The sequence below is a fragment of the Rattus norvegicus genome, chromosome 9 (assembly GCF_021556685.1).
Source record: "Rattus norvegicus strain SHRSP/BbbUtx chromosome 9, alternate assembly SHRSP_T2T, whole genome shotgun sequence".
NCBI classification, from domain to species: Eukaryota; Metazoa; Chordata; class Mammalia; order Rodentia; family Muridae; genus Rattus; species Rattus norvegicus.
This window is the reverse complement of record NC_141542.1, coordinates 64,615,860-64,642,162: the sequence shown is the minus strand read 5'-3', so window position 1 is coordinate 64,642,162 and position 26,303 is coordinate 64,615,860. Positions and strand designations below refer to the sequence as shown.

Below are 26,303 nucleotides of genomic sequence, written 5' to 3'. Positions count from 1 at the left end.
CTCTGGAAGAACAGCTGAACCATCTCCTGAGACCCATATCACTTCTATTTTAAAGGAAGGATGATATTTTCCAAGTGTCACCCTTGCTTACTATCCTGCAGTCACAGTAACTATGGCAGTTTAGTCAATGGGCAGACACAGTGGTAAGTCCACTTGAGGTAGGGGCATTGGGATCAGGAGTTTAAAGTCATTCTTGGCTGTGTATAAAGTTCAAGGCCAGCTGGGCCACATGAGATCAGACCTAAGTCAGTGGAAGACATCCACGTACTCTTAGATAGCTGACTGTTGTAAGGAGCCACCAAGCACGTCCTAGTGTGAGGATGTTTGTGTGTTTGAGTATGACTAGGGTGGTATTTTCTAAGTATCGAGCATATAGGTAGCACTTGGGATAGACTGATTTAGGGACTTCCTGAGGTGGCATTATATAAATAGAATATATTGACTGCCTGAAAACTACTGTGGATGAAGGCATGTCTCAGTAAACAGAACAGACCTATGGCATCTGACTGCCCCAGGGGAGCACCTGAGCTGGGAGGCAGGCATTTTCTTGTTTAAGATTTATTCATTTATTCCTCAGATCTGTTAAGTACCTGCCTCGAACCAGCCACTATTCTAGAAGCTTGGAAGGCACTAATAAAAGGAATGCCGATGTTCTAAGACGCTGGGTCACATGCTCAACACAGCCACTTTACCCATTAAAGTTTCGTAGAGATTTTGTGAAGCAAAAATAGCCAAAGGAGCTTGGGAGATGGGTCAGCAGTTTATAGAGCATTTGTTGCTCGTAGATCCAGGCACATCAGTCTAGCACCCACAGGGGTTGGCGGCTCGCAATCATTTAAAACTCCAGTTGTAGGGGATCTGACCTCCTTGGGCACCAGGCACTTACGTGTACATATGTGCACAAATGCAAAACATTTATACACACAGTCTAACTTTTAAACTAGTCAAAAGCTATAGATAATGTAACTGTTATAGAAAAATATACATAATTTCCAAGAAAGAAAATTTAAACCAGCCGCGGAAAGCTGCGGCTAAAGCTGTTCAGGGATACTCTTAACTTGGGGTGGTGTATATTGCACTCAGACTTTAAAGGACTACGTGACTTATTGTAGGAGAAATAACCATAACTCATTAAACTTATACCGAGAACACAAAGTAAAGCTACCCAAGGTAGAGCAGCCCCTGTATTGTCAGACTTGTGAGTTTTGTACTTTCTCAGGCTGGGACACTTAATTCCCCATTGTTGCTGTGTGGGCAGCTTCCTCCAGGTCTTTTCTAGAAATGAAGTCATGATATTTTGGAGTCATGAGTCTCTAGCTCATCAGGGACTTTCTGCTGATCACTTGAAAAGGCAGCAAGAGGCATGGCTAGCTCCATGAGGTCCAGAGTCAGATCAAACCCTAGAAACAGAAACGAGCTCTTCTTGTAATGCCCTTCTAAGCCCAAACACATACACGCCCGCTAACTTACACACGCAGTCCTTTCATACCCAGTCCTTTCATAAAAACAAGTAAGTGCCACCCAGCACATCCACGAGGTGTTTATTTCAGCATCCCTGGTTTATGAACTTACTCATGTTACTACAAAGATTAACAAAATCAACCTAAACTTCTAAAAAGTGCCATAAGAAGTATGATCAGTCTATTAACAAATACAGCTTTTCACGATTGGAGTTACCTGTGTGGTCTGCACCACTACTAAGCTTCCACCTGCAGATACACGTGTGCAGTAGCAGCTGACGTATGTTGCAGGGCTTAACCATGTAGCAGTCATGCTTGGCCTCGAAACTCACCTGAGAGGCTTTAGCTCGTAGTTGTTAGCTGACCTGAGTAAGAAAGATGCCAGCTGTAACTCTGTGTGAGGGGTCAGGGAGAGAATATGGGAGTAAGAGTTCTATGTCATGGTCCGCTCTTGGGTCCCATCTTACTCAATGAAAAGTGTGGGTTAGAGAATTTCACATGCCATCGACACAGCCTATAACCAAGTGGCTTTGTGGAATATAACTTCTGTACGATGAAGATAGAATTGCTATGGCATGCACATAACTGCTGTGGAGTTAGAAGCTAACTTTACACCCAAGAGGAAAGGCTTCACCAACAGGGCTTTGGGGCATTGGAGTTGAAAGCACATGAGGAATTCAGGGAGGCTGCCAGCTAGTGCGACTCAGGCCTGGTATGATCGGACTGGATCAGCCCTCGAGGTAGATTTCAATGCTCTGTGGAAACATGTTTTCATTCAAGAGTGCTTGCCGTGGCATGGGTAAGAGCACGTTATGAGCTTCTAGAGGACTGGGCTAGCCTGCCCAGCACTAACCGTCACAGCTGGTCCTCAGTTCTCATCTTGGACCTGTGGTCTACGTGCCTGGCTCACGGCATGCTGGGTGTAAACCAGTTACAGACTTCCAACCCAACCTCAGTTATCTGAAGAAAAGTCATTTCTCACAGCTTGTTTTCAATACACATATTTATTATGCTGTAAAAAGCAACACTACCTGATCTCATTTAAAATAAGTATTTCCCAATTTCAGAATACTTACAATTTATAGTTTTAAGATTTCATTTTGGGAAATGTTAGAAGTAAATACATTCATAGCTGTGGACTCCCCAGCAGGGACCTAGGGCAGACATCGGTTATCAGGTCCCTGACAGACGTCTGGATCGACAGTGAGTCCAGCTCTGCCGCTAAAGCAGTGTAGGCAGTAGTGGGCGTAGCACATCAGCAGACAGGGGCGTCAGAACCGGGACAGCAGGGACAGCGGTATGCAGAGATCGTTGAAGCCACACGATCATGTAATGGTTCTGAGAGACAGAACCATCACCTAGGGTTGTAAAGCCAGAACAGACGTCTTTGGAGTTTACTGATGGCAGCAGTCAGCGGCTCATTCACACACTTACAGGGTCCTTGCTGTTATCAGCCAGCAGCGAACAGCCAGAGCAAGACCTGGCCCAGGACAAAGAGCGCACTCAACCAAGCCACAGAGACAGTATGAAGCAGCACTGAGCTGAGGAGAGATGAAAACATTTGTCTCAGATAATATACAAGACCATTATCGGAGGGAATCCTTAAAGTCACTGGCAATATTTAAGTCACACGCTGAATTCCGGAAAGCCGGCTGCTGCTGCACAGTGGTATGTCCGCTGACTGCAGCGCGCTCACCCCTGAACCTTGGAGGAGGTTCCTGGGGAGGATGCTCCGAGTACCCACCACCTGTCCTGAGGGGTGTGGAAGGAGGAACACAGTGACAGGGCTGGCTGCCCACTCACATCCTCCCCACAGACTCTGGAGCTTAGAAACACGTTAGTGGTGCCTTGTCTTAGTGAAGGAACACTAGGGAATGGAGGGGATGGCCGAAGCTGACTTTGAAACAGGATCAAAGCAGCTGGAGTGAATAATGAGCCACCAGACATAAAGCTTGGATGCAATCAGTGCAGATAGTGAGGGTCACAGAAGATGCTGTGTTACTGTGGGAACCAGTAGTATCTGTGCAGTTGAGAATGTTGCTAATTTCATAAAGCATTTTCCAAGAAATCCGTGTGTGTGTGTGTGTGTGTGTGTGTGTGTGTGTGTGTGTGTGTGTGTGCGTGCATGCAAAAGTGTGGTTAGTATCAAAAGTCCTCACTAACATACCCTTCATCTCTTGGAGGTATAATAGGGTACGTTATGTGGGACTCCTAGACAATTACGTTCTCACAATATTACAATTATCTAAGGTTGCTTTTTACCTATTATCCAAGTTAATCATAAATTGCCTTTTCCAAAACAAAGAAGGGGTGGGTCTAAATTTAAAATAAAGTGTCCTTTTCTTATTGAACAATATAGCTAGCCCACCAACAGTTAAGCAGTAGAGGAAGAGAAGATACCTGGAATGCCACAAAGGAGTGCTATCTTGATGCAGACATTTGACATCAGGATTAAAAGTAAATGTTATTTGTAGCTTTTCCTAAATATATCATTATAACTTTGGTAACTGGAAGCATTTCTGAATTTTTCTTTATTGTAGAAGCTGAGAAGACCTTGCAGTCATCACTGTCTTTACTCCTAAGACTGATGACTAATTGAGATGTAATTTTGGCTCATCTTCCTCAGATAAACAGCCAAGCTCTATCTCTGATGGCAGAAATGGGAGGCTTGATGGCTTGCTGAGGAGACCTGAAAACTGCATAGTAAGCCAGTGCTCTCTTTCCCAGCTGAGGGGGACCGACAGCTACACACCACAGAGAGGCTGGCCTAAGCCTTGTATGGAAAGGAAAAGTTTCAAAGTGCTAGAACCACAGTCACACATATATTTTGGTCACCAAACATATCTTAATAGATTCCCTGATAAAATCTAATCAGAATCAGCATATTCTATGAACAGTTAGTAGTAATTATTTTAATATTTAAAGAGTCACACTGTGAAGTGAGGTGATAGACATTTTAAACACTCAACCACACAAGTGCAATGGTCTCTCAAACACTCAAACTAAATCTATGTGTAAAGTTCTTAAAGGTAGCACTATTTTCGTCTAATGACAGCATCGACCCTATGGACAGACTGTACAACAAAGCTCAATCCTAATGCATATGAGCATATATCATCACCAGGGCTTGAAAATGTACAGAACACAAACCGTGGAAACCACACAGTTCAGCTAGCATTGGTAACTACTCTTTTACATCAAATTGTACAACGCACGAGGTAACTATTGCTCACATTGTGAAGGGAGGCTACTTCATTTCTATTTTTTTCCCAAAGAACTCAGATTTGTCGTGTGCGCACAATGAAGGAGGCTCCGGTAACACTGCAGGGACAGATGTTGTAAATACACATTACTACCAGATAGAAACACACATGTTCTCCATAGCCATGTTCCACAATGGCTAGGTAAGTAATGTAAGTCTCACGATTCAGACCATTATAACAACCCGTCAAGATTCTTGTGGACAGTCTGGTTTTCTTTTCCATCGTCAGAATCCCCTTGAGGTGTATACTGAACTTGGTATTCCTGGAGGATTTTAAAAACATCATGGTGTCCAAAGTGCAGTGCTTCATCCATGGGGGTGTTATTCCACCTGAAGCACAGAACAGCACACAGATCATCAGTCAAGTGACTCAAAATGGTGCTGCAGCACCCCAGGCTTTCCACCAAGCTCCACAGCCACCCACGCCCGCTTACGCGTTAGCAGTGTTACAAGGGAGTCGGCCCCCGAAACACAGAAGAGTCCTCAGGGTTCAGACACTGGTCTGAGAGAGACATCCTGATAATGAGGCTAATGGAATGGCCTGTCTCCTCATCCAAATGCTAAGGGGGCCTTTGGAAGCCACATCTACTGCTGACCGACATTTAAAAATCAGGTAGTGTAACACCATCCTAACCTGTCACAGAAACTTATGTCCTTGTGAATTCAGAAGTCACAGCAAACACTAAATCTTCCAGGTTTCTATTGACTTCATGACATTAAATGTACGTTAGATGAACAAGATGTGCCCAGAGGAAGTGACCCTTTCATCGTAGCTAGCAAGGGAAGGAAGCTGCAGGCTCCACTGGCCCACTGCCTGGTCAGAACTCCTAGTCCATGTGCTGCATGAGGGGTTGCTGCATCGTGAGTCAGCTGAGGTCTGGGGAAGGACATGGATATAAAAGCCCGGGCCCTGTAAGGGCCAGACTTGCTCCTTAGCTGCTGCTTCCTGCCCAGCCAGTGGGGCCTGCCCCTCACCTCCTCCTGCTGCCTCTCTAACGCTTGTTCCTGTCCCATCTCCTGGCCTTTGCTTCTTCCCATCATTCTGTGTCCATCCAGAACCCATCACCTTCTTTATAGAGCACAATGTGAAGCAAAAAAGTGTTTTATTTCACATTTTAAATGTTTATGGTGGCCTGCTCTTAATTTTTGAAATCAGGTAAGTAAAACTTTACATGTCTTGCTTCTCAAGAGACAGCTGAATTACTGACTTTTCCCTTTGGTGTGGCTTTTCATTAGGGAGTCATGGGCTCTCACAGATCAAGCATTTGTGTCTGCTTTTGGGAAAACTGCCAGGTCACCTCCTTAACATCTCTTCCATAACGTAATGAGCACTAACTCTGCCTGTACGAATACAGTGTTTCAGTCTTGCTGATTTATAACACAGGTGACACTGATTCTGCATGATGCGGAAAACATGGAGCTCCAGTTCTGGACTAGGTGAACACACATTTACCAAGTTACTCAACTATCTTTTGTCTGAAAAAGTTCAACTTCTATTCTCCAAGGCCAATTTGGAATTTACATATAAATATTTCCAACATATATTAAGTAGTGTTTGAGTTGAGATATAAACACAGGGAGACACTTTTAAGTTTTTTACTCTAGAAACCTGGTGGGCACAATATTGGGTATATAGGAGGTCTGTCAGCCTACCTTGAGATTTTGGAGGACTGCCACATAGCTTATTTCAACCCTTCTTTTAAATAACCATAGAAATGGAGAGAGAGCCAACATGTTACTACTTCAGAAAATCACTAACAGACTTCAGTTATTGATGCCATAACTTGTCATTTTTTTGGTAAGCTGAACCAAAAAGATTTAAGCCCCTAAAACAAAGGCTTAGTAATCCAACCGAGTTGGAGAGAGTCAATTTGCTCTAAACTTTGTGCAGCTCTTAGGCTTCATTCCAAACTCTACACTTTAAACAGCACTAAGCATGGCTCCATTGCATTCTTCTGAGCCCCTATCCTTACTGCTACAGCAATGGCTCAGCCATTCAACTTCAAGACGGGATGCCCAAGTGGTGAGCACAGTTTATGGCATGCTTAGCACAGCCCTCAGCCTTAGGCCACAGGGCCAGGAGAGAAGCACAGAGGAGCAGGGTGTTCTAGGTGACCCTTCCCACTCCAGGCAGAATACTTTCCCTCATTCAGTACCTTCAAATCTCTCCTCTGATGGACTATTTACTATCCAACTGCCACAAAGCCAGCTTAGACTAACTGCAGCAAATCCCCAAGCAACTACAGCACTCGACATCGGCTTCCTTACAAACTTTCCTACTCGTCTGTGTCGTCTGTCCTATGTAGTTACAAGTTCCTGAGAACAGAGTTCCCATTTTCTCTTTTCAAGTATGAAGGACTGTCTTCTTCACGTGCTCATTGGTCATCAGACCTGAAAGTCCTGAACAGGACGCCACTCTTGGATATGGAGTTGGATGTCACCCACACGGCAAAATTCTGCATGTTCCTTTGTAAGACACCATGGACGTAAGCACTACTTGACACTCGAGTCTGTGTACTCAACTTGGGACGTAGCGACTATGGGAGCCAGTAATTTAGACACTCACCTGTCCTTGGGGAAGGGGTTAACTTTGCAAGCTTCCAGCAAAAACTTCACAACTTCAACATGACCTACATTCCCCAAAACACAAAAAATGTCCATTAGTCTCAAGTAGAATTTCAGCCTGTAAAAGCTCTAAGTGGTTCCTGCATTTCCTACCTTCTGCAGCAGCAACATGCAGGGCTGTTCTGGAGTCGTAATCTCTCTGTTCCATGTCCATGGCTGACAGAGCAAACCTGACAATTCATAAATAGCTAATCACCACAGAGATTAATTTAGTTTAGTGGTAACATCTACCCCATCAGTTCAATCGAGGCCTCTCATTCCTGCTTCCTGTGTTACCAGACTGAGGGTAAATACCACGTGACTGCTCTTCCTCAGCTTTGCTACTTTGGAGTAAGAGAAATAGCAGTCTCTCCCAGAACTAAGTTCCATCCCATTATTAGTGGCATAGCTGTATTGAAAGGGCAAAAATGTCTTGGCTAAGCTACCTGTTTTCATGATGACTCCCAGTCTTTAACCCATTTGCCAACAACAGATGAGACATCAATAGATTTCTAGCATGGAAAGCAGCCTAGCCATATCCTCTTCAAAGGTCAGTTGCAACTCTGAGAGGGAACCCATGCTCACTATCCAGTATTTCATGGCCTTTCTAATCCTGGTAACATGCACTATACCAAACATCCTGGCTCCTACCTCAACAGAGATATTACAATAAACCACTCGTCAGTGGGCTAGTTACCTCAGAGATCTCGGCAGGTCTGACACACTGGAAGTGGGGGTTAGTGTATATATATATATATATATATATATATATATATAGTTTATATATATATAAAATCTTGTTTGGGTAGCTTTTATTATAGGTGTCAGTGAGACTTTAACCTTAGGACAGCTGCTTGACCAGATGCACCTTCAAACACCAAAAGCCAGTGTTTGCACCCTGCCCGCATACCTTCGGAGGGCAGACACATCTCCAGTGTACGCAGCAAACAGGAGGTTTATCACCGACTTTACCTGTGGACAAACAAACGGATACTTGTGGGAGAAAGCAAATGAGGCCATTGCCATATAGTTTCCATATGCTTTGAAGACTTCAGCTGGATTGATCAGATGTTATCCCAGGCACACATCTAAAAAACACACATGGCCTTAACCAAGACTGATAGAAAATTAAGTGGTAAGATACATGTGGGAACGACTAGAATACTGACACAGAGTGGAAACTCATAACACGTCTGCAGTGAAGAAAACTAAGTTCTTTAGAAAACTCATGTAGTATGTATGTATGTCTCACTCCATTAAACAAGTCTACATGGGTAAAAGTCATCCACGCTAAAACTAACTCAGGCTACATAAATGTCTCATCACTGCCAGCACCATTGGCCTCTCTAATTACTGACTTCCTTGTACATCACCATAAACTTAAGAGCAAAGCTGCTCTTCAGTGGGGAATCTTGACTATTGCCCGGATGATTAGTGCAACTGGGGCATGCTCAGAACATATGACACTGCATAAAGGGCAAGACCCTGCTATAGTGTGGACCATGGCTTAAGGTGCATCTACTTTTGATAGTTACCTGCTCATTTTATAGTTAAGTGGAAAAGGCTAGTTATTCTAAGATATCCAGTTTTGACCTGCTTTCATTCAGACTACTGATCCCTGTTTATTGAAAGCCCAGACAGTACTAATTATAGAGTACCAAGTTTACACCCTGTAGTGTCAGCATTCATTCTGATGACTCAACTTAATGGGACTCAGTGGTAGACATATTAGTCTAACACAGACAGCACAGGATAGCCCAGCTCTCCAGAAATAAGGCCACAGTTGTGGGACTGCTTCCCTCTAGACCTGAAGCCTGACGTTGCCTTCCTCACATTACAGCTCCCCTTTCCATAACCTGTGAACTTTAAGGCTGGCTGCTGAACACCGCTGAACACCTCTGACTTAGCATTCAAAGGGTTTCCTGGAAAGTAGCCCAGTAATTTTCCATAGAAAAAAGGACCCTATGGTTAGATATGTTCTTAAAATACTAAATTCCCCTATTGGTGATTCATGGGCAGGAGCCTGTCTAGCTAGGAGAGTGGCACATCCCTAAACACCACTCTTTACTGAGATCACCTCAGAAGTCCATGCCTACCTAGTCAGTACTTCAGCGCACAAACTCCGTCCTGCCCACTCTTTGCTTCTGCCAGCCTCTGTGCCTATCCTGTTCCAGAGCTGTGGGAGGGCGGGCTTTTACTATAAAGACTCTAAGAGCATGAGAACATCACTCCTCCATCTCTTCACTTGGAGAAGAGTGATAAAAACAGGTTGTTAGTCTCAGTGACTTTGATAGTTCGGCTGGCTATGAGCCACCACTCATGAATGCAGTACCTGATGTGACCAGAGAGGGCTTTGGATACACTGGAACTGGGGTTAGAACAGTTGTGAGTCACCACCATGTGAATTGGGTCTTCTGCAAGAGCAAGAAGTGCTCTTCACAGAGGAGCCATCTCCCAGCCCAGGATGTTTTAATCCCCATCTCCCCTGTGCTACCAGTCAGCGTGAGACTGATCGCCTATTGTTAGAAGTCACTAACTTCCCATTGTCTGCCACTGTTTCTCTTTCCCATTAGTTCCCTTTAGACTTTGCGCAGGCAAAGCCCAGGTTAAAGAACCCCACTGGTGACACTGATTAAAACTACACAGACCACATAAACCCATCTTCACAACTCCCAATACTCTTAAGCAAACACCACGTCCTCCCGCTCTTCCTTCTGTCCCTGCCTCAGACCCTGTCTCATTTCCGAGTCCATCCTTCTGCACTCAGGCAGGCACTCTTCTAGATTGCCTGCCATACTGCCAGGGTCTTTGCTTCTAGCATCTTCTACATTCACCTCCTTCACTTCTTCCAAAATACAGAGAAAAACCTATTCATTCAGCATTTTACCCTAAAGTTTCCCCCTTTAGGACGTACTTTCTGAATGTGTCTTTTATTTCCCTGAGAATTACCTCCACATCTTGCTAGCAGTACTCTTCAAGCTCCACTGCCTTTCTAAGCCAACACATCTCTGGTGGCCTCTTGTGACCCTGAACACCTCCTGTTAACTGCTGGGCACACTCTCCACGGCCTCGTGGTACTCCAAAGGCTGTCATCAGCCTCATTTTTAGCACAGCATCCCTCACAGGGTTCATAGATTCTTCCAGGGAGAATGACTTCCCATTGTAGATCTTGAACATCCAAGGCCTGTTCCTATATCCCAACTGTTGACTCCACCAGACTACTCAGCTGATATTCCATATTCCACATCAGAGACACGACTTACTCCTGTTTAAATGGGTTTGGGTTTGTGCTGCCTTTCTCTCCTCCAGACTCTCCTGGTTTGTGAGACACAATTCAGCACTTGTTCATTCTGAACCCCAGAGGTCAGAGCTGCTGACTTTGCTTGTGGAGTCCTCCACAGGGACGGCTGGCTGAAGTCCAAGAGGATACCCAGTAGCTGCCCATCCCACCTAAGTATTCTACACAGAGTACCTGCTCAGGGAGAGGCCTCTGGTAACCCACATCTAGTGCAGCATATGCAATTAATCCCCCAAAACATTTACCAAGACACCAGTTTTACCACCCATCACTACTGCCATAGCTTATCTAGGTCCCAGTCTTATCTCAAGTGGAGGACTGTGACAGCCTATTAAACCCTTATCATCTAGTCCCCAGCTTGTTTATCATCTTTGTCCCATTTCATTTAAGCTCCCTATGAGCGGAAATCTGGTGTTTTCTTTCCTGACTGTACAGTGGCTGCTGTGTATCTGTATATTAACACTGAATTAAGTGAGCATTTTCTTGCACAGAATCAAGCATTCAACACTATCACTACCTTGGGTTTTTGCCCAGCATTTAAGGTTCTTCAGTTTTGCTAATCTGTTTTTCTCTCTTTATATTGACACAGCAGAGCTGGTCTTGCTCACTAAGCCCTTGTTTCTGTGCCTGCTTGTCCAGGTGTCTTCTCCTTACTTAACCCATTCACACTCCTACTTGCCCTGCCACAGCATGAACTAGGACCCATCATTAGATGTTTTCCTCCACAACCTGAATAGAGATTCTGCTCCTCCGCAAAAGTGCAACTTAGGTCTGTCAAAGTGTGGCCCTCCACCCTTTCTCCATATGCCCTAGGCACCCCTGGGAGCACTAATACAGTATGTGACTGGAAGTAATCTATGTATGTATGCATGTGTATGCACCGCCACATACGACCCTAGGGTATATTCACTTTCTATCTTCCCTCCCCCATCACAGAAGCAAGCTACGGATTCTGATACGCATATACCCACACACCATATACCCTTGATCCTAAAATGTTAACTTTTCCCAAGCAGTCATAATCCTTATCTGTTTTAGTTACCATATACATGAACTACCAGCCTGTGTTCTGGGTTGTGTTTGCCTTTTGTCCAGTGCTAGGGACTGAACTTAGGGCCTTGAACATTTGAGGAAGATGTTCTCCCAGGAATGTGTTCCTTGTTTAGTTACTTAGTCATTGATAAAAGAAAAAAACAAGCTGAAATTTTCTTGTAAGGTCTAGGGAGGGCTTATTATACAATGCAACTAGCCTATGTTAAGTTTTACTAACAATCCTCAAGCATGTTTCAGTTCAGAGATACAAACAAATTGAAATTAAATGAGAAAGAAATGAGTGCAACAGCTAGTTTTGTGATAAACAGGAGGGACATTAAACTTAACAAAAATTACAAAAGGAGAACTAACCATACAAGTTTATTATTATTCTCATTGAAAACAAAAAGCCTGAATTTGGTTCAAACCAGTAGAAAAAATTTAATCATGAACTCTCTCTCTCTCTCTCTCTCTCTCTCTCTCTCTCTCTCTCTCTCTCCAAGACAGAAGGCACTAGAAAGTATCACATGCCTGGGTACTGCTTAAGAATAATACATCACAAATTCCTCCATATTTCAGACATACTTTCTCTGTTTAAAGCCCTGGCTGGCTTTGAACTTAGAGCCTCCCACCCAGCCTGTAGGATCCTGGGATTATATGGATGTGCCATCCACATCCTACAGTGGTATAAGTTTTAGTCTATATAAATTAAGTATGAGCTTTAGGCACCAAGAAATAAAATGAGACCAACAACTTCAAAAGGAGTATCACATTTACTGAGGGGTAACATTTCCTGTTCTGTTCAGTGAAACCGAAATGTCCCCTAGAAGGTACATGGTAATATCAATGAAGGAAAGGGACACCGCACAGCTCCCATGCACTGTCCAGCCAACCTTGCAAAGGATATGGGCCTGCTAACAGTTACAGAGCTCTTTCCTAACTCTCCTCTTGACACTACAGGTCCAGAAAACAGTGGGTTAACAGTAACTGCCAGGGGTATAAAATCTGCTGATTCCTTAGAAACAGAGACCAAACATGGCAGGGACAGGAGCTCTGTAAATTGAGGGTTCTAATATCTACCTTCCCACGGTGAAAAATTCCACTGGGGCATGGATCCATCAAAACTTTATAGATTAAAAGCTCAGAGTTTCCTTGTCTTCCATGTTTTCTAGTACTATGTTTTCTTTATCAAATCATGTCAGAACTTGCCAGAACCAGACACTGTTATCTTAGTTTATTTGTACAAAGTCTTGACGACCATAGGACAAAAAAATGTTATAGTTCACTTGAGTTCACCTGAATCTGGCATGCTAAAACCTTACTTGTTCTGCCAAAGCTACAAGTGCATTGTGTGTATATTAAGCTTACTATTCTAAAATGTGACAGGAATCTAACATCATAACGTCTTCAACCTCTTATTTTGAGCTTTACAAGCTCAACTGTGACTTGTTCCCCAGATACCCTGCTAACTGCCCTTTAAGTTATGAATCGTGCTGAGTTTTTGTAGTGGGTTAATTATGAGAAATTCAATGTTTAGTCATTTCTGAATCTTTGACAGGCCAGATGTTAAATAGATAGATGGCTATGTTCTATTTATTAATTGCTGCTAAGATGAAGAGCCTTGGTTAAGGTTATATGATATCGACTAGTGACCAAGCATAGAACCCGGTTATTTGCATTCTCAGTCTGTACTTAATCCCAGTGATTCAAGGCCTTGACAGATCTCATATTCATAACTGAACAATTGAGTTCTAATTCCTAAGGGCCTTTGCTAACTCCTGGGAGGGAGAGAGCTAGGAGAGTAGGAGGGACTGGGTCACTGGTTTCACTTTTATCCCAACTGTGTGTTTTCTACCTCCATCACCAGCTCCTGTGGAACTGGCCCCCTGATTTCTTTTCCTTAGTTTGTCTCCACACTAACACTTACCAGCTCTATTACAGGGGTTTAATGTAAAACTTAGGTAACTAAAAGGCTGTCCTGTCTGACCAGGCTGTTCTCCGTTTCTGCTCCCTGCAGTATCGGTTGCATGGAATGGATACGTCTGATAAATAAACCATGACTGAAGATCCTGTTTTGTTTTAGAAGTCTCACTCAACATTTCTCAGCAAAGTGTGATCTAAGAAACCTTGCTAAAAAAATGATTACCCACTAAACAAAATATTGAGATTATGCCATTACAAAATAAAGAACAAAACAAACAAAACACCAACCAAAGAAATAAAGCACACCCTTCCTCTCCTTAGCTGAATCAAGGACTTCTAAATATTAAATGAAAATAAGTCCTTGGACTTCTTTCATCAAAACCTTTCTTCCTTTCAGGTAAAAACACACTTACCTACTCTAATGTGGCTAAAGGACACTTTCAAGTTGACAATATATGGAAACCAAATGCCTTGCTGTCAAAGGTAAAAATATATATGCAGTGTTGTGAGCAGACGTGTCTTTTAGGAGCCACGTGACTATCAGCAGAGACGCAGAACACAGTTTTATAACACTGAATGAAAGCAGGCTGAGTGAGAGGCCACCTGCTCAGAAGCTTTCCCGTGATTTACTCGACAATGCTATTCAAGAGCTATATATAGACAGAGCTAATGCAACTGACCTGATTGGTCAGAACAGAGGATTAGAGACAATCCTTATGAGTAATGGGAGCAATTTCATGCTCATATTTACATTTTCCCTGCCATAAACACAGGAAGTTCTCCTAAGGTGATTTCAGCAGAGAAATCAAATAGTCAACTTTGCTCTAATACCAAATTCCTACTCTACGGGAATTTCACTTTAAAAATACCAGGTGAAAAATGGCACCTCCAAAGGGCATTCTATTCTTCATTTAGCTCAAAAATAAACTCTGTTAAGCAAGCCAGTTAAAATCATCTAAGAAGTCCTGTTAAAAAACGACTACTCGGGCTGGAGAGGTAGCTCAGTGGGTAAGAGCACTGACTGCTCTTCCTGAGTTCAATCCCCAGCAACTACATGGTGGCTCACAACCATCTCTAATGGGATCTGATGCACTCTTCTGGTGTGTCTGTAGACAGCTACAGTGTACTCTATTTATAAACAAAAAAAATAAATCTTTAAAAATTACTACTCGTTAAAAAAAGGAAACAGAAAAGAAAAAAGTAAGATTATATCATTAAAAAAGGGCAGAGTACCTCCTCTCCTTGACAGCTAGGCATGTAAATGAAAATCTGGGTATTAGAGCTGAGTCTGTCTGATGCCAGGGACCTTTATCAGGACAAGAGATGTCCTCTAAAAATCTTAATACCAAGATGAAAACATGCTGTGATAGCAACTCAGAGATCTTCATTTTTATTAGTGTCAATTTTTCAATGATGTAAAAATAAGGGAAGAATTCAGTTTGTTATAGCAAAACCAAAATCAAATAAATGCAGAGATGTACAGAATGTATCTTTGTTCTTTGTATTTAATTCTCTAAAACGTGAAATGTGAGTTCTGGGTCCATATAACAACCATTCTGGAAATCAGTCTGGAGAATCCTCAGAAAATTGGACATTGAACTGCCTGAGGATCCAGCTATACCTCTCTTGGGCATATACCCAAAAGATGCCCCAACATATAAAAAAGACACGTGCTCCCCTATGTTCACTGCAGCCTTATTTATAATAGCCAGAAGCTGGAAAGAACCCAGATGCCCTTCAACAGAGGAATGGATACAGAAAATGTGGTACATCTACACAATGGAATATTACTCAGCTATCAAAAACAATGACTTTATGAAATTCGTAGGCAAATGGTTGGAACTGGAAAACATCATCCTGAGTGAGCTAACCCAATCACAGAAAGACATACATGGTATGCACTCACTGATAAGTGGCTATTAGCCCAAATGCTTGAATTACCCTAGATGCCTAGAGCAAATGAAACTTAAGACGGATGATCAAAATGTGAATGCTTCACTCCTTCTTTAAAAGGGGAACAAGAATACCCTTGGCAGGGAAGAGAGAGGCAAAGATTAAAACAGAGACTGAAGGAACACCCATTCAGAGTCTGCCCCACATGTGGCCCATACATATATAGCCACCCAATTAGACAAGATGGATGAAGCAAAGAAGTGCAGACCGACAGGAGCCGGATGTAGATCGCTCCTAAGAGACACAGCCAGAATACAGCAAATACAGAGGCGAATGCCAGCAGCAAACCACTGAACTGAGAATAGGACCCCCGTTGAAGGAATCAGAGAAAGAACTGGAAGAGCTTGAAGGGGTTCGAGACTCCATATGTACAACAATGCCAAGCAACCAGAGCTTCCAGGGACTAAGCCCCTACCCAAAGACTATACATGGACTGACCCTGGACTCTGACCTCATAGGTAGCAATGCATATCCTAGTAAGAGCACCAGTGGAAGGGGAAGCCCTGGGTCCTGCTAAGACTGAACCCCCAGTGAACTAGACTGGTGGGGGGAGGGCGGCAATGGGGGGAGGGTTGGGAGGGGAACACCCATAAGGAAGGGGAGGGGGGAAGGGGGATGTTTGCCCGGATACCGGGAAAGGGAATAACACTTGAAATGTATATAAGAAATACTCAAGTTAATAAAAAAAAAAAAAAAAAAAAAAAAAGAACCACTAGCAACCAACAGCTGTCTCAGTGGATCTGAAGTCCCTGCCAACGCCATGGGCTAGCCTGGAAGATGCTAGCCTGGAAGACTCAAGGCATGCAGCGGCATCCCCTTTATGCTGGGCTACATACACAGCCGACGGCGTAACTCTGCGCTCTTAGGAAGAGGAAGAGGAGGAAGAATCTGGCTACCAAATATTTATGTTACTTCAAAGAAAACAGCACAATCAGGGCCACTGAAATCCAAGGATGGCTACAAAGGCCTTGTCTTGGGTAAATTAAAACTAAACACAAACACGGTCCTTAAAATGGATGGGGTTCTATTCATCCTGAGACACAGTAATGGCAGCAAATTATACCTTTAATTCAGAATCAAATTCTCTCCCAGAATGTCCATTATACTGACAGATGGTCATGAGTTTTCTAGTTACTGCAATCACAACATACATTAACTGCCTCAACATTAGGGGGAATCTTAATTCCCACTGGTCTATGGTAAAGCATACTTGTTTCACTTTTGTGAAAGCTCAATGGTGTACTGTATGCATCACATATAGAGAAGTTCGACTCTGTTTCCCTAATGTTTTGCAAGGTATTTTAATAGCCACCCAAATCTGATCATAATTCACATTACAGTGCCAAATTCTACATGTTTAGAAAGCTTCTGGATAGATGTTTTACTATCTTCAAAAATAAAGTTTAGATATGATATCTGTGTACACATACATCATTCAACATCTGGCATAGGCTTTATTATCACCTAGCAACTGTCCCTATTTTAGCATTTACAATGTTTTTTCTTGCCTCAGCCTTCTTGAGTGCTGGGACTACAGAACTGCACCACCATGTTCTGCCTAGCATTTATACTCTTCTAACAATGTTTTTATTCTGAAAGTAAAGAAGTTAGGCATGGACAGAATCTACTGTCTATACACAGTCCACTTGTGAGTCCGTGATGAATCTGTGCAAAGTTCAAGAAGAGGCACGTTCTAAAAAGGACAAGCAGGGTACAACTAAAAGCATCTCAAGCCTTCTGTGTGGGAAGAATCTGAAGTAGCTTCCAAAGCCTGCTAAAGAACACTGTAAAACCCTCTGCTTTCCAGTCTTCTGCTAAATCCAAACTCAAGGTCCAGTCCCAGATACTGAGCACGCCCAACTGTCCTGCCCCTGCCTCGGCGTACGTGAGGGGCACTGTCCAGTCTCCTGCCCCCTTCTCTGAAAGAACTATTCTGAAACCTTGAAGTTTACCTCCAAGCCCACGATTTATTCTCAACAGAAAGCACCGCCCTTTCTCCAGGGGAAAAAAGCTAACATACTCCTAAACCAACCATATCTTCAAATCTGCATATTTTTTGGAGGTACTTTTCCCAATCAAAGCTAATCTTTCTCTCACCTGAGAGCTCCAGCTCTTTCCAGGAACCCCATTATCGATTACTGCCTCTCTAGGATCTACTCCAACCTCTAATTCTTGACAGGATAATTTTTATCGGCAGTGATGAGTTCTGGGACTTTTACATTTCAAATCAAGTACCAATTTTTTAAACTAGGAGGCAGGGCTAGGTTACCCAGCCATAAGATTGTCCATAGCATCTACTCAACACTTTTTAGGTAAAATGGCATCTTAACACCATGGGGGTGTTGAAGTGGGGGGAGACACATGAACACGATGCCTTTATCTTAGTTCTCCACTGAGTTCACTATTCCTAACTGTCAGAAACACTTTTCTAGACTTCTGACAGTCCTTGGGTTTTCTCCACTGGCTACTTTTTTTATTTCCAAGTGAAGGTCCCTCCTGCTCTATCCTACCTAGAAGTTTCTAGGGCTCAGCCTGAGGTCTGCTTTGCTTCTCACTTGTCCTTTTCTCCTTGAACAGTAACTTCAGACCTCTCCTACTGCCCTCCTAAATATTCTCATGTTCACGAAGTTGAACCTTAGCATACACATCCCTACAGCTCATCCACTGCTCCTGGCCAGGTTGGTGTCCACTTGCAGTAACAATCTCTGTTGCAGGCAGCAATGTACTCAGATAAAACGTGTCCTTACATGTAGTCCTGTCACTAGAGTGAACAGTGCCAAGTGGGTTTCTGAGGAAGGTTTTCCTGATTGAAGGTGCCTCTTTTCTCCCTTCCTCCACTTAGCTGTTCTGCAAAGGCCAAAGCAGCTCAGACAGAGCAGCCTGCTTCCAAGTATAAGGTGACAGGCACGAGATCCAAAGGTTGGTTGAGTTCATTCACCTTGCTGTGAGTACTAACCCTGGAAAGGCTTCTTTACTCTGGTGTTTAGAAAGTAACAACCTTTGCTACCTATAGTTAACTCTTTTAAGAGCTGAAGATGAACTACTTTCTAGCCCCTCCCAAGATGTGCTTCTGTGGTGTTCGTGGGAAGGGCAGCAGCTTTAGTCCTATTGCTCATCCTAGCCACGGCAATGAACTTGATGTCACCTTCTTCTCACCCACTGTATGCTAAGCCTCTCCTAGCACATATCCCAAGTACATCATCAGAATTTTTATTCTCCCTCTAGTACATTTTCCAGTGTTTAAAAACTGAACCATTCTTAAAAGCTGTCAAGGCTCACATGGCGGTTTGTCTAAGATCAAGTCCTTAAGGTGGAATGTAAGACCCTGTATAAACGCTTCCCAAACTATCCTGAGAAATACAGTGACAGAAGATCTAGAGCTTAACATTCTTTACTGCAGCCCTGTTTACAACAGGAAAATTATGGGACCTACCTAGGTCCTTACTGATAAGTGGGAAAGTAAAGATGAATATACATATAGCAGAGTATTCACATATTCATAAGACCATACCTTCTGTGAGAAAACAGTTGGAATTGTAGATCACATTGTGTAACATAAACCAGACACGTGTTTGTTTTTTCATACTAAATCGATCATAGGTAAAACACAATAAATACTGGAGACTCAGAGAGATGGGGTAGGGGTTAGTTAAGAGCACGTCTTGTTCTTGCATATGTCACAGGTTTGATCCAGCATGGTGGCTCACAACTGTCCCTACTCAGTTTGAAGAGATCCAATGCCCTCCTCTGACTTCTGCATCAGGCATATATGTGATATAGTCATACATGCAACAAAACACATACATTTAAAAAAATCTAAATGTTTTTAAAATAAAAAAGACATACAGGCTCAATGAATCAGGAAATGGGTAATAGACAAGAAGAATAATGCCAAGGTTAATTTATAAAGTCTGAAATTACTCCATCAAATTAAAATAGCTAAACAGATTTAATTAAATACATGCTATTTAAATAAAAACTAGTGAAATGCTAAGAGTAATAATAACTTTCTCATTTTAGTTCTTACTTGACAAGAAAAATGCTTTAAAAGACTATATAATATATATGGAAATACAATTTCAGACATCAGCAGGGAAATATATATATATATATATATATATATATATGGATTATGTATGTGTGTATGTACATGAGCATGATTTTGCAGTACCAGAAGTTAAGAGAAGATATAAAATCCCCATTACTGATAAAGGACTAAGAACCTTCTGGAAGCTATATAAAATACAAACTGAGAACACTGAATTGGAAACCTAGAACCCACTGCTCTTATACTCACACAAACAGGAAAGAACTTCCTAAGAGGAACGGACTACTTAAACTCACTCACTCTATCCTTTACCTACCTATCTCTCTGCCTGTCTGTCTGTCTTAACTATCACAAAATCAACACCCAACCAGAACAAGTTATAGTGGGCACACTGACAAGGACCTTGACAAAAAAATAACAAGGGACAGTTTTTACAGGATACCCCTAACTGCAGTACTATGTATTGAAGACTCCCAGACAGTGCGTTCTGTATTCCAGTGTTGTGATTTTGCTTCAACCCCTCTTCCACACCCTACCCTGCACACTTAATTTATCACTAAAGTCAAAACCAAGCCAATTATTCAAGGACAACTATAGTAGGTTTTGGTGAATAGGGAAATTTCATGCTCATCACTGAATCATCATAGTTTTGATTCAGTACAGAAGCTAAATTCACTCTTGGATGATGATATTCCAGTTCATAATCAAGAACTAGAACAGAAGTAAATTCTACTTCGATCACTGAGATCGGAGTTAGTGAAGATTTTCAATAAGTAGCGTTAGGCTAAAGAGACAGTTTAGGGACATGAATTTTAAAACTCAATTTGTTCTGAATCAAACAACTCCCAGTGTTTGCATTCACCGTAGTGTCTATAATATTTAAATAACCTAAAGAATGATTCCAGAGGTAGACTGGGATAGAAGCATCCTACGCTCAATAGACAGCTGACCATTCCAGGTCACATCTGCTCTGATCATGCTGAAAACTTTCTGAAGCTTCCTATCACTCTTATGTGAGGGGATCTAGGAATTTTTTTTTCTTATGAGTACAGAATACACTCATATAAAATCATGGAATATTGATGACATGGCTTGCAAGCACTTATTATACTACTAAGTTCCATTAAAAATTAAATTATAAAACACTGAGAAGTTTCTTTAAATTCTTGGTCTACAAAGTATCATCCCTTTGATTTTTATAGAACATTTCCATCCTATTGACAAGTACAACAGGACACAGCATGGTCTATGGTCAAATATGACCTGCTTTCCTGATGATGCACTCTGGAAGATGTGTGAACCTAGGGGTTTTAATAACCTGTCTAGAATCCAGAGACAATAAAATATTTAAATGTGCAATGGACCTGCTTCCTGGTTTCCATAAGAATAGAAGTAATTCTGAAACATGCTTTTCAATGGTGGGTGACCCACAGTAAGCACAATCTATGTTAGCTATTACAATGATTCTAGAAGCCAAACTATCCAAATTTTAACTTTACACTGCCTCTGCAATGTACAGAAAACTCAACTACCTAGGCTAGCAAGACAAACGACTTGAACAAACCTGGGCCACATGTGTCCAGGCCCAAACCTTTTGAGGACTAAATTAGCTCACGTGTGCACATCTAAGGCTCTTGTGATAATAGTTTTTGGCACTACAAATAAACATGGTTAAGACATTTTCTCCCGTTTTAAACTGTGACAATTTTAGGTACACATGGTCATTTCAAACTTGTAGTTAAGACCATGTGTGAGGGCTGGAGTAAAGCCTTAGAAGTTCAGTGAAAACTTGTAGTTAGGACCATGTATGAGGGCTGGAGTAAAGCCTTAGAAGTTCAGTGAGTAGTTGGAGTTCTGTTTTCGGCACCCACACCAGTGGCTCACTACTGCCTGTAACTCCAGCTCCAGGGAGATCCAACAACACTACTCTCCTGTATCATAGGTATATACACCACCCCAACGTTATTAAAACAAACAACTACAAATGAAAAATAAAAGAAATATGGTATCTCTTAATGAAGCCAGCTTTACTCACACTCTGGTAAAAAAAAAAAAGTTAGTCATAGAACTAGTAAACAGTATGTTTTAAACATACTGTTAAAATAGTGGTTGCAGGGTTGGGGATTTAGCTCAGTGGTAGAGCACTTGCCTAGCAAGCACAAGGCCCTGGGTTCGGTCCCCAGCTCCGAAAAAAAAAATAGTGGTTGCAGAGCAGAATGAAACATAAAAGGATTTCTTTTTAAAAGAAAACATGCCCATATAGGACAGCCCACCCAAATACTAATACTAAACCTCCTTCCTAGCACCTGCAAAGAATGCTGATGAAGATGTAAATGGTACGTGAGAAAACTCTGCAAAGCAAATTATCCAGAGCCCCCAAACACAAGGTAAGTGCACTAAGTGGACATTGACACCTCCGTTCCAACAGTCATCTCAAACAGTATTCAGTCCAAACTCTAGATGCAAACACTAAATATTTAAAATAATAAACTATAACTGCAGAATAAAAGTTTGGGTTATATATTTCAGGTAGATTTTCTTAAAAGGCAACAAACAAAAAGTCCCCCAAGCAAAAGGAAACGACAGACCAACATTACCGAGCAGAAGTGGGAAGAGTCCATGAGCAGCATGGTAACTTAGAGGGGGAATCCCTTCGGGGGTAACTCATCATGATAAAAATTTAGAAAGGTTTCACTCTGCCAGAAGCAAACTATGTATGAAAAGATTACAAAATGAACAGGCATATTTAAATACACATTTGGCTTGTCTGTCAGGATTTTTAAGTTATAAGAACAGACCCATAGAATTCAATTAATTTGTATGCCATGGTTTTATACATTATTAATCTCACTTAAGGGAAGAAAGTCTAAGATGTAAATTTTATTTTGTCCCCACACATGACACTGCACAGTAATGACTAAATGGGCACATATAAAACACTTAAGATTTAACTGTAAACTACAACCAAAGAGAACTTTAACAAAAGACAAAGAATCAAGATTTTAATTTTACAATGGAATAACTCAATCATTATTTATACTTGTACATTGATGCTAATATTCCAGCTTTCTAATTTTGGTATGTAGGCTAGGAGAAGTTAGAATTTACAAGTACAGCAATTTCTTAAAAGCAGAGATTCGCGTACCTGTGAACTGGCAGGGAAAAGACTCTACCCAGCACATTTCAGCTGAGACACAGAAAACAAACCCAGCCCTTTCCTCCTTTAAACTTGGTGCTTGGACTCACCCAGAGTGAGCACATGATCAACACCATGCTATGCAGCTACCAGAACAGTACCTTTTGGATGGTGTTAACTCTTACATTTTACAAGTCAATAAAATCCTTAAAAAACGAGTAACATTTTTCTCATGAAAAAATTGAAATTCCAAACCATAAAATGAAGTCGTGTATGTTAGATAATATGCACTAGAGACGAATCAGGAACTTTGTTGCAGCAATTCACAGGTGCAAATAAAAATGTGTGGCAGCTTGTTATCTTACAGGTTCTTGGGAAAACCTAACACCCAAAGAAAAATAATACTTGCTCCTGCCAATGCTACTTTGAATAACCTTTATATTTTAAACTCCAAAGCGATTTGTTTTTAAAGGCAGTGGTGCAACATTTATTTTTAGAGTCATGCTTCTTCTACACTTACTTTTCTTTCAAAGGTTCCAGGGTAATATTTTTATTTTTAGAACTAGGGTGTAATTATAACACTCATCTCTAACCTGACCGGTTTTTATAAACTGCAGCACTATTACTTAATGAAGAATAAAATTAAATGGTTTTAATAAATGTTGATGCTACAATCAACTAACTTCAGTTGTACCACCACTAATTATGTTTCTCCACACCGTCTGTGCAAACGAAATACTATTCAATATTCCGTCATCACACGTGACTGTAAACACTAAGGAGAACACTGTAAGTGTGAGCTTATGCCTAGAAGCCTTGAAGATTATGTTCAAGATCATTTTAGTGATTCTAAACAAATCAAAACTGCACAAGATCAGAGTGAACCAAAGGACATCACCGATTTACACATTCATCTGTTTTTTTTTTTAGTAGAAAGGAAGTAGACCCTTCCGCTGTTTATAGACTACAAATGTAATTAGTCTCAAGTATTACTTCAGGGCAGAGAAGAATTTTACTATAGAAACAAAAATCAGAAATATAATATAAAAATAAAGACTATTTCAGGTAAGAATTTTTCCTTTCAAAGGCTAATAAGCCTTTCAAAAATAGGTAATTTTAATCTGGGGAATTAGAGGTGGAAGCATTTCGGTAAGTTGATATCAATACTTTAACTCCTGTGTACATTTACGTGTGGGTGAGTTAATGCGTACCAGGTCACGTAGGAACCCATGGGGCCCAAAGGAGGACACTGGATCACCCCTGGAACTGGAGTTAAGGTGACTGAGTTACCAGTGGGTGCTGGGAACCAGGTCCAGATCCCAGGCAAAAGCACTAGGTACTCTTAAGAGCCATCTTTCTAGCCCCAAAGACTACGAGGAAAATCTTAAAAAGTGTAAAACCTTTCCCTTTGTCACAAAATTTTAACAGAAACACTGCAGACTTCGTTCGGCAAGCTCATGGGATTACTGGCAGAATTAGCGGACAATAGAAGTCAACCTATGGCTTCATGGGACTTTATCACTAAGTCACACCACAAATCCCTTACCACAGACTTTTAAAGTACTAAGATCACAATGTTTAAAAATTTAAAAATTGTAATTTAGCGTTAGACATAACTACAAAAATAAGTCTTTAAGAGCAATATACCTAATCCATATTCTACTTAATTAATGGTAATGAGCTTTGAAGCCAAGCTACTGTTGAAGTTTTAAAAAAGTTATGCTTTATAAACATGAATAAATATGAATATTTAAAAAACATCTATTAATCACAACTTGAAAGTGCTAAGATACAAACAAAATGTATTAAACAGAAATGGCAAATATTTCTTAAACCTGTTTCTCATCCATCTGTACAAAAAATATAAATGGAAAAGGATTGACATCTGTAGCAACCCAATTACTTAAAAGATTTATGATCAGTCTTTGTTTTAAAAAGTACTTTTTCATTATTAAAAATGTTAAGAAACATCAAACTTTACATTAGATAGTTTACGTCTCTATTTTACATTAGATAATTTTTCAAATTTCTTCAAGTGTGATGTTTCCAGTATTCACATTACTAAACTACTGGGCTTATGTCTGGGAAAGGGAATAACGTTTGATGTAAATTAAAAAAAAATATCCAATAGAAGAAACTGAAAGTAAACTACCAGATCTGGAAAGAAAAAAACCTCCCATAATACAACTAAATTTCTTACATTTCTAGGAAGTAGAAGATATAATTTTTCAAACTGCTGCAATTTGAAATGAGAATGACTATATTTCACACATAATTGCCCTTAGCAGAGAACTGCCATGTCAGAAAATAGTGTCTGAGTGGGGTGTGTGTCTGTTCTAAATAAATCTTAACCTCTCGACTGTAGGGTCATGATGCATGGCAGTAAACTTTTACTCTGCATCTTCAGGTAGCTTTGGTTTTGTCACACAAAGCTCATGTAAGATTTAATAGAAAGTAGTGGAAAACTGGCGGGCACAGGGATCACATGTAAGTAAACTAATGATAACTCTTAAAATTTTCATTCTTCAACTTAAGGTCATCTAGGAGACATATCAAGATTCTTAGAGCAGATTCTCATAACTCAACTTGCAGTGAATTAAATAAAACTATTCCATAAAGTAACTATTCAAGCTGAGCTATTCAACTATTCAAGTCAATATAAATAGGAATAGGTTTTGCTAATTTGGGACTAGCAAAATTTCTAGTTATGGCAAACACTGTAGCAGGAATACAGTGATTCGATAAATCATATCTAACAGACTACGTGGAACAGGTGGTCATTTTCAGAATTAGTAAATTTAAACAGGTACACATGCTCCTAGGAACAACTGCACTGTTCAAGTAGCATTTTCTCTTTTTCCTTTACTTTATTCAGTGGGTTAAGAAATGTATCTTTAGCTTAAGTAAACATAAACTATTATAAATATAACATGAACCACACTTAAACTTGTTAATTAGTACTGAAAGTTATTTAAGTTATTAATGCTAGATAACCCAAACAAGAATACTTTCCTCTTTGAAAATACTTAAAATGTACTTAGGGAATCGCTCTAAAGTATGGTCTAGACAAACAGAAAAATGTGCCAACAATGCATGTATTCAGTTTATGTAATTTGGATGGTAATTTGAAATGAGTTGTGAAAATATACGAAAGCTCCTAAAGCAGACTTTTTTTTATTAGTCAGCCCACTCCATATGAACAACAGTGTGATTCTGAACAAAGCAACGCATCTTGCTGACTTGGCAATGGTTCCGCCCCCACTATTTAAACAGCAAATGGCATCAGTTACATTCTCCCTCAGAAGCAGAAACAGCCTGCAAATAGAATAAGGTGGTTTTTTTTCTCGTTTGTTTCTTTTCATTTCTTTTTTATAGGACTAAGGGCAGGTCAGTCAAGTCTTTATTTAAATAATCCAAGTATAACCAATGGGAAAATTCCTCCCTACTATACTTCATTAAAAGTTAAAACTCAAATGAAGACTTTCTGGTATTTCTAGTTTCCTTTTCAGGCAATCTTCAGAACAGTAAATACCTTCACAAAAGATAATTTTTGTTTAAGTTAAAACCCCAAGTGTTTTGTTGTTTTT

The 26,303-nt window shown here is 40.9% G+C and overlaps 1 protein-coding gene across 4 annotated transcripts in view; it reads right to left on the bottom strand.

The window, feature by feature from the left end:
* Positions 1–2,445: 2,445 nt before the first annotated feature.
* Gls (glutaminase) overlaps positions 2,446–26,303 on the bottom strand; it is a 72,058-nt gene continuing 48,200 nt past the window's right edge. For all 4 annotated transcript variants that reach the window (NM_012569.4, XM_087564696.1, XM_087564699.1 and 1 more), the window contains 4 exon segments: positions 2,446–5,052; positions 7,289–7,352; positions 7,441–7,517; positions 8,237–8,298. In NM_012569.4, the coding sequence (NP_036701.3) occupies positions 4,896–5,052; positions 7,289–7,352; positions 7,441–7,517; positions 8,237–8,298 (360 nt within the window). In that variant the 3' untranslated portion in view covers positions 2,446–4,895.